We start from the raw sequence: 15,684 nt of genomic DNA on the forward strand, positions 1-15,684 counted from the left end.
ACGTCACTCATGTTACAGCTGTGGACATAAACACAATCTTAAATATCAGTGTTCCTCAACTATTGCATTGTTCACAACAGTTGTAATACTTTAGTTATCGAGGGCTTGAAAAGGCCCTTCTAAAGCTGCCAGAATAACCAGGAAAAAGACACTGCTTATTCTCCTCCTTTAAACACTGACGTCAATGTTTAGTGTCTTCCAAATAGGGCAAGTCACAATGTAGGAGAACAATTAAAATGAAGCAACAGGGAACCTTTGCAAAATCACTCCAAAAGACACAAAGACAAAAGGGCACTTAAATGTGGTGCTTAAAGTAAAGATAGCAGCATGGCGATGTTGATGGGCAGCTCTATTCTTTCATTGGTATAGGTCATGGATCTGACCCGTTCAGGTGGAGAGAGCAGGAAGGCTGCAGGTCCCACACGCTGCTCCACACAGGTCAAACACAGGATGCCACCCGCGTCCACGCTCTCCATCTGAAACACATACATTTACATTTAGTCATTTAGCAGACGCTTTTATCCAAATTGACTTACAAATGAGGACAATGGAAGCAATCAAGATCAACAAAAAGAGTAGAATACAAAAAGATTAGAAAAGCTAGCACATACATGAAATCAATACAGCAAATGAGTTTTTGAACATGCAGGAATCGTTCACCCAACTCACAGTGTACTTCACCACAGGCCATCTGAGAAGTTCATGAGTTTAATTCCTTATCCAAACAGATTTGGAGAAATTTAGCATAACCACTTTTTCACAAATGGATCCACTGCAGTGAATGGGTGCCGTCAGAATGAGAGTTCAAACAGATGATAAAAACATCACAATAATCCACAAGTAATCCACATGACTCCAGTCCATCAATTAATGTCTTTCTGGATTAAAAAAAATGAGTCCACTATCTAAAATATTGCATTCTCCAAAGAAAAAGCCTGAATCAGGCAAAAAATATGCGCAGATCAAGCACCGTTTACAAGGGAAAACTGTCTAAAGTTGTTCTTTACAAATATGTCAGTGGATTTCGATGTCATAGGAAAACAGATGATGGACTTTTTTTTTTGTCTGGATGAAGTATTATTATGGATTATGAACTCGTATTTTACCCCAGTTTTTAAGTTAAAATGACTTAATGATGTATTTGTTTCTTACAAACATGCAGCTTTTCACTTCACAAGTCACTATGTGATGGACTGGAGTCATTTGCATTAATTGTGAATTATTTCTATGTTTTCATCATTGGACTCCCATTCTAACGGCACCCATTCACTGCAGAGGATGCATTGGTAACTAGGTGATTTAATCCTAAATATCTACTTGTCTGTTCTGATGAAGAAACACCTCTATATGTTGGATAGTCTGAGGGTGAGTACATTACAGCTATATTTTCATTTTTAGGTGAACTATCCCATTAAAAGACAAACAAATGAAGGTGGAAAAAGACACTAACATATCTGACGGGGAGTTTGCTCATGCTGAGGACAGCATCTGCAGTGATGTGGTTCTCACAGCCTTTAATGGAGCAGACAACAGATGGGTCTTTACTCAGCAGAGTTCTGGTCAGCCTTGACCTTAGGAAGTACTCCTACAGAAGACCAAGAGGCATGAATAAGAAGAATGCTTCATATTCATGATTTATGGACATTCTCTGGATTATAAAGATCAGAACGAGTCTGAAATGCAATAACTCACCCCAGTGAACGTGAGGATGTTACTGATGGTCTTGGTGATGTACAGCGCTCTTTTGGCTCGAGTGATAGCCACATATAACAGGTTCCACTCATCATCTGGGACGTTTGCTGCAGCCAGAGAGAAAAGATTAGCCATATGCATATCTGGATTTTCATATATTTATTCTGATTGGTCAGCTGCAACATTATGCAAATATTTAAGTACTTATATGCATCTTTAAGGTACTAATGTGGACCCTTTAAGAATAAATAAGGTACAAAAATGTACCTTTTGAAAGAGTACCTCCCAAGTGACTGTTTTTGTACCTTTTTTCCCTCAGATTGCACATGATCTCTTTTTATCATATCACCACAGATCATCACAAACATACACTCTTAAATGGACTCTTTTTTTTTTTAACAAATGTGCAGACGGTCACTTGGTTAAAGCCCAGACAGACTTTTAGGCTCAGACACAGAGATTATAATAATAGTAAGAATGTGCAACACATATATTATTATATTATATACACACATACACACACACACACACACAGAGTATAAAAAAACCCTTCCATTCCTAAAGAAATGCCACAAACCTGCATTGAAACCTCCAACTCTCTGCAGGTTGTGTCGAGCACATGGTACTTTCATGAAGTCATCTGTCACAACCACTGTGTCAAACTCCAGACCTTTTGCCTTGTGCACCGTTCCAAGAATAAAATCTGTCAAAATCAGAGATATAAAAGTATTTCGATTGTATATAGTGGTAGCTATCATTGAGTATTTCTTTAGTTCCTTTTAGTCTTTAGTCTCACTCACCTGCGTACACTGGGCTTTTCTGTGCACGATCTTTGATGCGGTTAACCAGCTCTGGAATGCGTTTGTTGTATTTTTCCACCATGGCTAGCTTGCCCTCCAGCTCGCGGTCTTCCGAAGCCATGGCGTATCCCTTCAGACCAATGAATCCACCCAGCTTATCTTTGCAGAAAGTTCGGATGAAGTAATCCTTGATCAGAAGGCTCTCTAAAGTAGAGAAACAAATCCGAACAAAGCAAAAGCACAATTTCACAACCATCAATTTCAAAGACCCAACAAGGTATTAATAATCTGAAATAGCTTTACAGAAAACATACTGCAAAGACTACAGAAACCATTTTGAGTGATCCAATTAAGATATTTTGTTAAACAGTGAGTCTAAGATTACAAAACCTTCAAGCAGAAGTGACTTACCATTCTTGCGTTTGTCCTCTGGTTGCATCAGGACCCAGATATCCATGATTTTGTCCAGTCCAAAGTACTCAACACCCTGAAATCAGAGGTTGGCATTTTTGTTTTTAAAGAAACACTAACCATGTTTTGCACATTACCTAACTTTCTCTGACTGAAAACCTGCACAAAGTCAGAGATATTTCAAATATATTTGAAGTTTAAAACACACATTAAGATAATTAATTACTAGGTTGGACAAATGTTTAATGTACTCACTCCCACAATGTAGATCTTGCAGCTGGGGTTGACGTCTGTGAGTCGGACAGCCTCGCTGAAAACTGTGACATTACAGCGGCTCAGAATGGCCACGCTCCCTTCTGGCAGCCTCTGTCCCAGCTTCAGATGTTGCAGTGTTTGTGTGTCCTCCCCTCGAACACTCCCTGAAAACAGACACATAGCATTTTTATTATTGCCAGGTTCATACTTCTAACAAAAAAAAAACAACAGGATTAATTTTTCTTTAAGCAAAACACAATATTTAATTTATATTAAACCATATAAAAAAAATCATATTACTACTACCACCACAATTATTAATATTTGCAAAAAAACATAATATTAATAATCATAATTGCCTAAATATAGCTTCTTAGACTTACCATCCTGATTCCCACCAACCAATATCTGCTTCACTTTTTTACAGCTGTACAATATTGCAGCACCGATGTATGCAATTTCAGATCCAAACCTGAAGCTCTGTGAAAAATATGAGGTCATATCAGAACATATTTACCCATAAAACCAGTTAATCACAGTGGTAGAATTATGTGTGGCCCACTTCCTCTACAAATATGATCTGCAATTTCATTTTCCTGTGTTTTTGTTTGTACCTGTGTGAGATAGTAGATGTGTGTGTGAGGAACTGCATGCAAAGCATTGACTGCTCCTCTGAAAGTGTAAATCTGTTGGTGAGGATCTCCGACCAGGATTTTCCCACAGTTCTGAGAAAGCATAATGCCCATGATGACTGGAAAAATCAAAGACCACAAAAAGAACACATTACAAAATCTGAAACCACAAAATTCAGCTCTTTAATACAGCATAATAAAATAAAAACAAAATTGAATGCTACCTTAAATGACCTAAATCTGGATGATATTACCAAATCTAGATTTATTTTAACCTGGTGTGCAGTCCTGAGCTTCGTCAATAAATATGGCATCATATCGGTCCAGCTGTGGTCTACTCAGCTGCCAGAGTTTGAGGTATCCTGTTAACAACAATCAGAGGAAAAACGACATGAAACATAACATAGATTCAATATCTAAGAAAAATATGAAAGCAGTTTTGGGGTAAATTAGTTGGAGTTAATCATTTAAATATCTGATAAATCCGAATTTTGGTAATTACCATCATGGGTCATGTTGTACACTCTCTCTTTTCTGGACTTCAGCTCTACCATTTGGTCCCATAACTTCTGTGCGGCAGTAGCAAATGCCTGGAAAGAAATTTATTATTGTGTTTAATTAATTGTCACAATGCTGAAAAAAAAGTGCAAAGACCCAAAGTTAATTGTAATGTTTGTTTACAATTAAGTAACCCTTAAAACAACATTTCCTGCATTCACTGATGTAAACAGATACACCCGCATGTCTTCACGTTACCATTTTTTTGTGATGGTCTGGGTATTCTGGCATTCCGTGAGTGTTCTTGTACTTATGTGGAACATGTTCTGAACCAACGCAGTTGTCTACAGAAGCCCAGAAAGTACGGAGAGTTTGCGTCACCACTTTAGCATTGACAAATCCTCCGAGTCCTTCAGGCAAGACCCACGCCACATCAAACACCTGCAAATTATTGGACAGTTTCTTCATGTTTTTATACCTGCGTAGCAGAAAAGAGACACAAATCACGCAGGTTATAGCTCATTTAAATTTTTCAAAATAAGTGATTGTTTGGTGAATATTTTTCTGGCAATGATCTCATAAATACAGTATAAACTGACCTCACTCCCACGGCTCTGAACGCCATTGAATGGACGGTACTGCATTCGACGTTGTACGGAAATGAACGCTGAGCTTGCATCGCCACAGATTTGTTGAAGGCCAGGTAGAGGAAGCGCATATGTGGCCTATGCTGAGCATACTTCACGAGTGTGGTCGTCTTTCCAGTGCCTGCAACAAATAAGAATAGCATTACATGCTACTCAAACACTTTCAGCTGCAAAATAATTCAAATTATTTTTCCTCACCAGCAAAAGCCATTATTTTTACAACGTGGTTATTCTGGATGTCATGGTTGAGTATCTGCTGCTGCTCATGAGTGATCAGCTGTCTGAGAAAGATCATTACAACTGCATCACATACTACAAATTATTTCACAAATATATCATTTATTACTTGTAATTGATAGTAACACTTTTGTTCATAAGTTTGGGGCTCTTTTGAAAAGTTTTCATCCTCACCAAGGATGCATTTTTTTGATAAAAAAAAATTCTAACTTGAATATTGTGAAATATTATTGCAATTAAAAAATAACCATTTTCTATTATTAATATGGAAGTTATTACTATGATAGCAATGCTGAATTATCAGCAGTTCATAAGGTTCAACAGTATAGTATTTATCTGAAATATATAAAACTTTGGGTCAGTTGAATGCATCCCTGCTGAATAAAAGTGTTAATTTATTTATATCCCACCTGTTGTCTTGCAAGCCCGCAGGAGGAGGAGCGTTCTCCATTAAGTGCAGCACATAGAAGATATTGTAATGCCACCTATATGAAGGTATAAAAAGTGAAGAATCATTTAAATCGATTTGCAAAATACAGAAAACATTCTGTACTAAGTATTTGCATTTGTTTGACTAGTCACATGACCAGGATTTTTTTTTTTTTTAACTGATATAAATGAACATCTGACAGTTGTGCAGATGTTGTGGCCATTTATAGAAAAATGACTGGTCTCTCACCTGTTGCTTATGTTAATATTGTTATTTTTCATTGCCAGGAGCAAAGTGGCCACAGCCCACAGGTACTCAGAGATTCCTCCTGCTGTCAGCAGACACCCAGACTTCTGCAAGAGAGCTACCAGGTCCAAGATATCTTTCACTCCGTCAGCCAAAATCAATATCAGGGCCATGGCAGACCAGGGGTTTGGGCCCTGTTATACATGCCGATAATCGGTTAAATATCAAAGCATTAAAATAAAGTGGAACTGGACACACATTGTTATGCAGATTTACAAGAGGTGGACATAGTTGCAACATAAACAAGGGCACTAAACTAGTAGTTGCAGAAATGTCATTACCTCATTATCCACCACGTCTGGGATTCTGTCTTTGATACAGGCTTCAGTTTGAGCATAGAGCTGATGTCCTTTAATACACGCCAGCACATCCTTCACATTCACACATTTGCTGTGTTTGAACTGAGATATGTACCTGAAAAAAACATGCACAGCGAGATTTTCACCACACAATAGGATCCTTACCATTCATAAGGGTCCATTTTTGAAATTGCTGAATAAATAATATCTCCATTGATATATGGTTTGTTAGGATAAGACAATATTTGGTGACATACAACTATTTGAAAATCTGGAAACTGAAGGTGCAAAAATAATACTTCTTAATTCTTAATATTTTTTAATACTCCAAATAAAGTCCACAGCAACACATATTACTAATAGTCAAGGATATATTTACAGTAAGAAATTCAAAAAATATCTTCTTGGAACATGATCTTTACTTAATATCCCAATGATTTTTGGCATAAATGAATAAAATCTATAATTTTGACCCATACTATTGTTGGCTATGGGTACAAATATTATAATTATTTTATTTTCTATATCTATTCATTTATACCTACTATATTTTTCTGTATAAAAATACTGCCAACATTTTAAATGTTATCAGTCTTGCCAGTGATGTGCTTTTTTTTAACTTTAAACCGACCAATCAGCAACTCATTAAGCTACAGTCGACCCCTGATGTACAAGTGTCACCTAACAAGTTTGATCTCTATCAGCAGCTCTGATGTAGTCTTCAAAATGAGCCATAGGTGTGAAAGTGAGGTTTGGGAAGCACTTTATATTGTGCTTCAAATGAGCAAATAATAAGTCCCATGGTTGCTTTACTAAATTAATACATTTTGTATTCTTACCTCAACATATTGAGAAGACACAGGTCATCCTTTTTGTTAATTTGATTATCATCAAGGATAGACTTCACCTCCTTCAGCGCCTCATTTTGCTGCTTACGGTATCTGCAGTACAGCTTCTTCCAAGGCAGAAACTAGGGAAGAAACCATGAGATGTCACAAAATAGTGCCACCAACACAACTAAAACACCTTTTGATTAATGCATACACAAAGTCTACATGAAATTCATAGTTAAGGCATCAAAAACACACCCGGGGGTCCATGACGACAGCCCTCCAGTGATGGCACACCAGGCTGATGTTTCGATAGAGGTCATCCGCTGGGAGATGTGCGAACACTTCCCTCAGGACCTCCTCAGGCAGATCCTGGACGTGGCCCTTGGGCACCTCCTGGCCTCCCTGCACCCCTAGCAGCCCGTAGTGGGCATCAGGGAGGGCTTCGACCAGGTCCTCCTCATCCTCTTCTTTTCTCAATGTAACGTCCAAAAAATCTTCTTCTTTTTTGACAGATGTAACGTTAGTTCCTATATCAAAGTCTTCATTGAACATGTCCTCTGTGATTCCTTCCATGTAGTCCTCAATCTTCTCCTCTTCTACGTTTTCTTCTTTTGAGATAAGGTGGCCGATCGGTTCCTGTTCTTCCTCCTCGTCTTTCACCGGAGTCTTGGTTCCTTTTTGGGGACTGGTGCTGATGACTCCAGTGACGGAGAAGAAACTGGTGATGCCTTTCTGTTGTCCCACACCACCTAAAGCTTAACAGCAAAAGGAACAGGAGTTAAAGTGAGCAGTGTTTTGTGCAGAAGGTTACAACACGCACGGACACATGAAACAACACCTTGTCTGCTTCTTTTGGTGGGGGTCCTGGGCTGAAGTCCTCGGTTTGGATCCGTGTTGCTGAGGTTAACATTAAAAGGCTGTGTGAGAGACTCGTTCCCTTTGTTGCTTTGCACCAGATCGTTACATTCTGAGGGCCCCAAGTGCCTGCGTTTGGCCCTTCCTTTACAAAAGACACATTAGACAGCGAATAAGCCATTAAATCTCATAAAACACACATATAAAACACACAAAGTCCGGGTTAAATGCGAGCTTTGACTGCAGCACTGACTGGCGTTTGCGTCTATTTAAATACATATTTTATGTACTCACAAGCAACATGACATGCGAAGAGTGTCATTCTAAATATTACCTTTCATGGAAGATTCCATGATTTACAAACGGCGAGACGTTTCGCCCCACCGATGTGCCACAGATTTAATTTCAGTCCACCCAGACAAACACAACAACTTCCAATGTTCCATTTCCGCTCTGCGTCACTACAAATTAAAAGTGCGAATGGTACTTCAAAGTAAAAGTTCTAATAAGTTCTGCTATTACTAACGTTACACACGCAACACTCTAGTATCATCGGTTCTGATTGAACAGACGCATCATTCGGTTTAAATTAGTGGTGGAAATGTTGAAAATGTTGATTCTTTCAAGAGATTTGTTCATTTTCAATTCGTTCACCAAAATGATTCGTTCAGATTCGTTCAGTGATCATTTCTTTATTTTACACAAATACGCCTGCAGGTGGCGAAAAAGAGTGTCTTATGTGTTATGTCACATGGGTAATTAGGAACGCTTTAGTTACTTCGATTGTTTAACCGTAAATTAATTTACATTGATGCAAATGGAGATGTGTCTCCTGATATTACACGTGGGCCTTTGGGATTGGGATTGGGAATGCCACCCCCCCTCCCATCAAAGGTGGAGCGTGTTTTTAGGAGAAGGATTTTGTTAAGGTTCACTGACCTTGTTCGTTTTTGTCAGTAAAGAGCTGGTTGGTTGAGAGAGAGAAAAAGAGAAAGAGAGAGAACAGTGTTTTTATTTATTTTTAATATAAACTATTAAAAACGTTTTTGTTTACTGAAATTAAGCAGATTAATTCAATATAGATATTATATGAAAAACCTTTTAACAATTATTGTTATCTTGGCAACTTAATAAAATTAATAAATAGAATAAGATACAATCAAAGTACAAAAATGACCAAAATTCAAATACAAAATTAAGACAAATAGATATTTCTTTAAAAGAGAGATACCTAATAAAATGAAAATATAATTAAAGCTATTTTAAAATATTATTGAAACTCTATAATAGTGTAGCCTATAAATACTTGTCTGTGCACTTACTGTCTGTAAATATTCAAGGGTGCTTCTGGCTCTTCAAGAATGGCACATAATACTCTCTGCATCTATGGGCTGCACTGAACATCAATCAAAAGCTCTTATTCGGCACTTGAACTTAATGCCGTTTTTAAGCCATTCTAAAGACCGGAGTCAGACATGGAGATGCTTTAAGAGATGCTCTTACACAAAGCTTTTAGAGGAAATGTTATTCAAATTGCAAGCATGCAACTCTTGAAAAGGGAGGCATGAGGTATTAAGCTACTACAAGTTAAGTCAACACAGGTTTGTACTGGGTGGTATTTTCAAAGAATTGTTTGATGCGGAGAGTCTTGAGGAGGGACTCTGTTGTCCGGACATGTAGTGAAAGTTGGTTTCACCCATTTGAACACATGGACAGTGACGTGTTGAGCCTTGTAGTGAGTGAAAGTGTGACTGAAAGATGCATTGTGGCACTCAGTCTTTTGTCTCTCTTGCCCATGCAGTTACAGTGAATGGTGAATGAAGCTTTTAAGCTCGAAAAATGATGTGAATAAGAACTTCTTCTTCTGTGTTTCATTGAGGAAAGAAAGTCATTCAGGTTTGGAAAGACATGAGGGTGAGTAAATGATGACTTTATAGATGAACTAATCCATCTCCTGCAGCTATATTAAAACAATAAGGGCAAAAGTCAAGACAGCTCAATCTGAACTTATTTCTCATAAAATTTCTCCATGGCCAAATGATTGGAGTATTTGAGTGATATAGAGATCTGAGTATGCACTCAGTATCTGAGTGAATTTTACAGCACCATTTAGGTGGTTCTCAACCAGTGGGCCAGGAGGCCTCAAGATGACTTAAAAAGTTCTAAAATAAGACAAAACAACTGAAATCTAAGGTATATTTTTACTATTTAAAATCACTGTTTTCTATTTGAATATATCGATTTCAATAGTTGAATTTTTAGCATCATTACTCCAGTCACATGATCCTTTAGAACTCATTTTAATATTCTGATTTGCTGCTCAAAAATCTCTTTATTGTCTCGCTGTAATCTCTTGCAAAATTCCATTCTAAAAATGTTTTACTGCTCAGAGGTTGCCATTGATTTTTATTGCAGCGTGGTTTTTCACCTTTAATGGTCAGGATAGTAGGAGTAGAGACAGGAAACAACAGGTGAGAAGAGTAGGAAAGTACCTTTAGCTGGGATTCAAACCCATGTTATCTAAGTGCAGCTGTGCTTCACATTGATGTTCTGCCCACAAGACTGACATAGGGTTCTTTGCTTTTGATAGGAAGGGCTGATTCTCTTATATGTCTCATTGAGATATCAGCTTTCTTAAGATGACTTAAACTATCTTAAACTTTAACTAATATTGTAAATAACTAAAATTATAATTTAAATAGCATTAAACATTTCAGAATATCAAGGGTTACTTAAGTGTTTAAATTTATCTTCAGCGTCCAGCATTGTATACAACACCGTTTCCAAACACACTAGAAAGGACTTACAAGTGCAAGATTTTTCGTATAAGAGCAATACCCTTTTTAACAAATTTAAAACTAGTGTCCCAGTGTTTTTTTTTTAATTATGACTTGTAAAGCCCATTTTTGCAGGTTATGGTTTCCTCTGTTAAATCAAATGTGCAATAAAACACTGTCTACATAAAAAACTTTAAATATGGCAATGCATGTATTGTCTTTGATTGAAATGGTGTAGATAAATGACATTGAAGCTAACCAGAGGGAAGAAAAAATAAATAAAAAAGATATCTCTTTATCATCTCAAATATTTCTCCTAGACAGAAATGAGGTTACCTTAAGATTGTATGGAAACATTTGCTTGAGTCTTCTGCTTCTCAAACTTGTCTCCTGGGACAAAAACTCTAACAATCTCACAACAATCTTCTTTAAAGCTTTATTAGAGGTCTCAACAACTTTACATACACTGTGCTCAGATCTTTCTCTCTTACACTAAAGACTTGAGAGCTCTCACATTTGTCTCCTCTAAATTTCAGAAGTGATCTCAATAACTTTACAAAGTGTGCACCAAGTCAAATGGCTCAATATGAGCTCAACAATGATCTCTCTTATGTAGATCAGTTTTGATTAAGGCATCCAGTACATTACTATTTCTACTATACTATTATGTGCCTAAGGACATAAACGTAACATTATCATTATTTCTGCACAATTTCTCTCTCAATAGCCTTTAACTCTGAATTTCTGAAATTCATATGAAAAATAAAATTTTTATTAACCAAAACAAGCTTGTCATTATTATTTCAGAGCATCTTTAGTAGTAATTAAACCCAGGGGAAGTTTTGGGCTTTCTTTAGTTATTACCTATCCATGCTAACTTATCCCAAGCCTACCAGATCTTTCCAACCTCATTTTTGGGGGGATTCAATCCAAGGAATAATATTAACAGCTGTCATGTGGTATCTGGTTCCCTTTTGTCATTTTCTTTCCATATGCTGCAGATGACTGGGAATTCCTGCCCGTGTGAAGCTGCACGTATGCAGAACGAGTCCAACACACAGCTCTGCTCAAAATCCTGACAAGGGAATGTGTGTGTATGTGTGTGTGTGTGTGTGTGTGTGTGTGTGTGTGTGTGTGTGTGTTTAATTGAGCAGAGCTCCTGCCTGGCTAGAGTCTGACATCATCTTTTCTTTTGAAATCAATCAACCTTTCAAGCATTAAGTAATTCTTGATAAATTTACACAATATATTTTATATAATAAAAAAAATAGTATGTGAAAAGTATTGTAGTGTAAAAAAAGCAAAATTGTCACATAAGCTCAACAGAAGTTGCATTAATTTATCACATTATAAAATGGTTAATTAGCATTTCTAATATTTTTTTTTTTTTCATTAATTTTGTTTTTTCATTTCTTTGCAGTATGATGAAATAATAAGCGTGGATTGTTCTCTGAAATTCTTAAGCAGATAGTAAAATAAAAAAAAAAAACCTAACATCTACCTGAAACATTTGAGAGAAAAAAAACATCCCATGAATAATGTATAAATAACCTTTTAGTGCTAACATTATGAGAACAGTGTGAAAGATCAGATAGCTTTGAACAAACGTTCTGTTTACGTTATTTACAGAACGTTTGTTTACAACTTTGCCAGAACATTCCCTGTTTAGCTGGGAATGCACAGTGGGATGCTCCACTGTGCTCCACTTTTTTACTAAAAATACTAAAAGGTTGCTACTTACTGTCGTTAAAAATGCAAACTCATATACTTGTGGTATTTGTAGTCCTTTTTTGTAGTCCTGGACAACAGCACAATGGTTTGAGAATGCACTCTCGAGCTCTGACTGTAATTTATGTTTTTGAACAGAACGTGAAAGTAATGTTAACCACATGCAATTATTTTACTCATAAATCGAAAACCGCTATTCTTAACATCCATTAGAATGTCTAGAGTGTAACCCATGGCTTAAACTTGTTCATTTTCTCAAAACTACAGCTTGAACCTCTCTAGTTTTGCAGCATTGTGATGTCCACTGTCTCTGCAAGTGAAGATATTAGTAAATTTACTATTCACTGCTTAAAGGGAAGAGTTGAAACAAGATTTAAAACCACAGTGACTGTGTATGACTGCTTGTTTGAACAAGCTTATAGTTTGCAATGAATGTATGCAACTCCTAATTCTATTCAGTGCTCTCCCACACACTGTGCCTGAAGATGTTTGCCACTTACCCTCCCATGTTTCGAGATATATTCATTTCTGTTTCCAGTGAAGCAGTGAGAGCCTTGCTGAGAAGAGCAGCATGTGATCTGAAAAGTCAGGGTATTATAGTTATATGTGTTTTATTAAAAAAAAAAAGTTATTACATTGTAAAATTTAAATAAGGTGGTCAAAATGTCTGCCTTGGTAGTTCTTGTAGAGTTAAGCTTTGGTTGCTGGTGTACTTATGACAATAAACCAGCCTGAAACAGCATGGAAATTCATTCTAGTTGAGGCTGACATATTGTTAACAATAGTGTTTTATAAAAATATGAAGTTAAATGGCTATAATTACCCATTTTATCCAAAGAAACAACTAAAAACTGCATGTTGCAAAATACAGCATGCTGCGTTTATGTTCTGATTACTTTAGTTAAATGAGGCGCGTCTATATTTTGCTCTTTTCTCGGACACTTAGCTGGTACCACCCTGATTTACCTAAGTACATATTATAAAAATACATTCAAACAATATTTGTTCATTTTTTTAACCAGGCCAGATTCGGTAAATTTCCTCAGCATATTTTTACCCAGTGTATCTGCTTCTGTATATTTCCTCTCCATTTAATCAAATACTCCACTTTAATGCTTTTATATATAAATCTGAAATACAGTAAAATTCAATTAAATATTCAATGTAAATAACTGACTAAACACTATACACTTGCCTTTTTCTTACTTTAATAAAATAAAACAAAATATTTTTATAGACAATATAATACTTATACAACATAGATATACTGGGAATATACATTACAGTGTTTCTCATAAGAGCGTTTTGAACTATTGTGAATCATTGAAAGGTTAAAAGAGGTCAGCTTTTTTCTATTACCTTGAACTTAAGTTTACTTTGAAGTGCCAGGAATTCACTGTTTAATTATAATATGAGAACCTGTGACATGAAACAGAAATAGAACTGTCTGAATGTAAGTCACGTGTTAAGAATGATGCAATCCCAGCTTGAAATTACCATTGACATTCCCACTCTTCATGTACTGAAGTCCACAGATATGAGAGATGTGGTGTCAGATGGGTTTTTGCACCTTTTTGCAACCCTGATGCCATCAGAATTTCTTCATATCCAGTTTGCAAACCTGTACATTGGCCCAATTGCATTTGAAGGACCCCGCGGGTTTAAGCAACCCCAATAATGTGATATTCAGCCCCTAATATGCTAATTTTACTGAGGGAATCCCACCAAAAACATGTATTTTACCCCACCGCATTGTAATTTTTACTATAGGATCCCCCTCAAAACATGTTTGGGCTAGATTTTAGTAGCAATTGGGCAGATTTTGTTGTGAACACCTGGCGACCCTGTTGAAGGACATGGTCAATGACATTGACTTTGACATTGAAAGTGTTCTGCTCTAAATAAAATAACGAAATGTTTAAGATCATTTCTAATACCTTTTACTGTATTAAAATGGATTTTCTTTGGTTTGGACCTATAATTGAGTAATTACAGACTCTGGAAATGTTTATTCCTCTTATTACCGTATATGTAATTATACGTCCTCCAGATTAATTTTGTCATTGTAAGTAATACTGCTTTTCATGAAGGCTGTGGTCACCTCATCACAAGGTCAGCTGATTGGATAACCCATCTCACAGTGACCTGCTTTTTCTGTCTGCACAGCTGTTAGTTGCGTAGCCCATGTGATAGTTGCCTGGTCATTTATTAATGGCTCTACTGGAAGCCACATTTTCCTGCCTAAGTGGAATTTGTTCGTCATAGAGTTGGTGAATTGCAAGCCCAGTGCCAGTAGAAAGGGGTCCACTTTTATTGCATTTGTTGGCTTTCTAACTAGAGTTTAATGTTTAACTTGTTGTATTGGATGCCAAGGGTCATCACTGGTTCATTAACATAGATTTGTGCGCTGGGAGACATTGTGTAATAAAGCTTGTGAATCTGGGTGTTGTAGCGTGTTAAAGGAATATGTTCAAGTGGTTTCAGTGCTCTTTAGATTCATAAAGATAGCAGATAAGCCTGGACAGACACTGACTAATTTGCTAATAGTATTCAGTGGTCACGAGGTGACTTGAGGACCTGAGCTGCATTTTAAGCAAATCTGTGAAAAGTGAAAATAATTTAATATCTGCAAATATTTCTGTAGAATAATATTTTTTTTTCGGATGAATAGAAAAAAAGAATGATAAATTAAATAAATTAATTCAGTATAGAATAATTATTTAAAATTTTAACCATTTAAAAAATATTCTAAATATCAAGGTATTTTTGTATATATTTTGCTGACTGATACAATAGTTGTCTTGGACTTTATACCCACACTATTGGTTTGGATGAAGAATCATGTAAAAAAAAAAAATGTTTTGAGTTACCAGATATACTGTTTCTAGGGTTGTTTGTCATTTATGATACATTTATTCTGCAGGTAAAATGTTTTGCATATTAGGTCCAAAAACCAAGATAAAAATATATTTTTATAGATAGGAGCAATGGCTGCAGCTGAAAATTCAGCTTTGCATCACAGGAATAAATGACATCTTAAAGTATATTCAAATAGAAAACATTTATTTTCAGTTGTAATAATATTTCATAATATTATTGCTTTTACTGTGCTTTTGATTAAATAAAAGCAGCCTAAATGAGCTTAAAAGACTTTCAAAAGCATAAAAAACCTTACCGACCCCAAACTTCAGCATATTTTTTTAGTCTTCTTAAAACTTGAATTTGTTCTGTGACGTCCGTGAGTCCTTTCAAAGTAACAAACAACCGCTGTTCACATTTTAAAG

General features: G+C 36.3%; 1 protein-coding gene across 2 annotated transcripts; it reads right to left on the reverse strand.

Annotated features, from left to right (window-relative positions):
- Positions 1-282: 282 nt before the first annotated feature.
- Positions 283-8,382, reverse strand: LOC132105628 (F-box DNA helicase 1-like). 2 transcript variants are annotated; one of them, XM_059510899.1, is made up of 21 exons: positions 8,230-8,382; positions 7,879-8,040; positions 7,296-7,789; positions 7,047-7,177; positions 6,190-6,322; positions 5,852-6,042; positions 5,583-5,657; positions 5,134-5,216; positions 4,888-5,056; positions 4,547-4,766; positions 4,293-4,380; positions 4,066-4,152; positions 3,773-3,909; positions 3,542-3,638; positions 3,159-3,322; positions 2,904-2,979; positions 2,493-2,696; positions 2,270-2,395; positions 1,693-1,799; positions 1,451-1,585; positions 283-476 (listed from the first exon to the last, which is right to left on the reverse strand). In XM_059510899.1, the coding sequence occupies exons 1-21, from the start codon at positions 8,246-8,248 to the stop codon at positions 309-311; spliced, it is 3,066 nt and encodes a 1,021-aa protein (XP_059366882.1). In that variant the 5' UTR covers positions 8,249-8,382; the 3' UTR covers positions 283-308. The 2 variants fall into 2 exon arrangements, with proteins under 2 accessions (XP_059366882.1, XP_059366881.1); XM_059510898.1 differs by having other exon boundaries at positions 7,296-7,795.
- Between the last annotated feature and the right edge of the window lie 7,302 nt (positions 8,383-15,684).

The sequence above is a fragment of the Carassius carassius genome, chromosome 26, assembly GCF_963082965.1.
Source record: "Carassius carassius chromosome 26, fCarCar2.1, whole genome shotgun sequence".
Classification (NCBI taxonomy): Eukaryota; Metazoa; Chordata; class Actinopteri; order Cypriniformes; family Cyprinidae; genus Carassius; species Carassius carassius.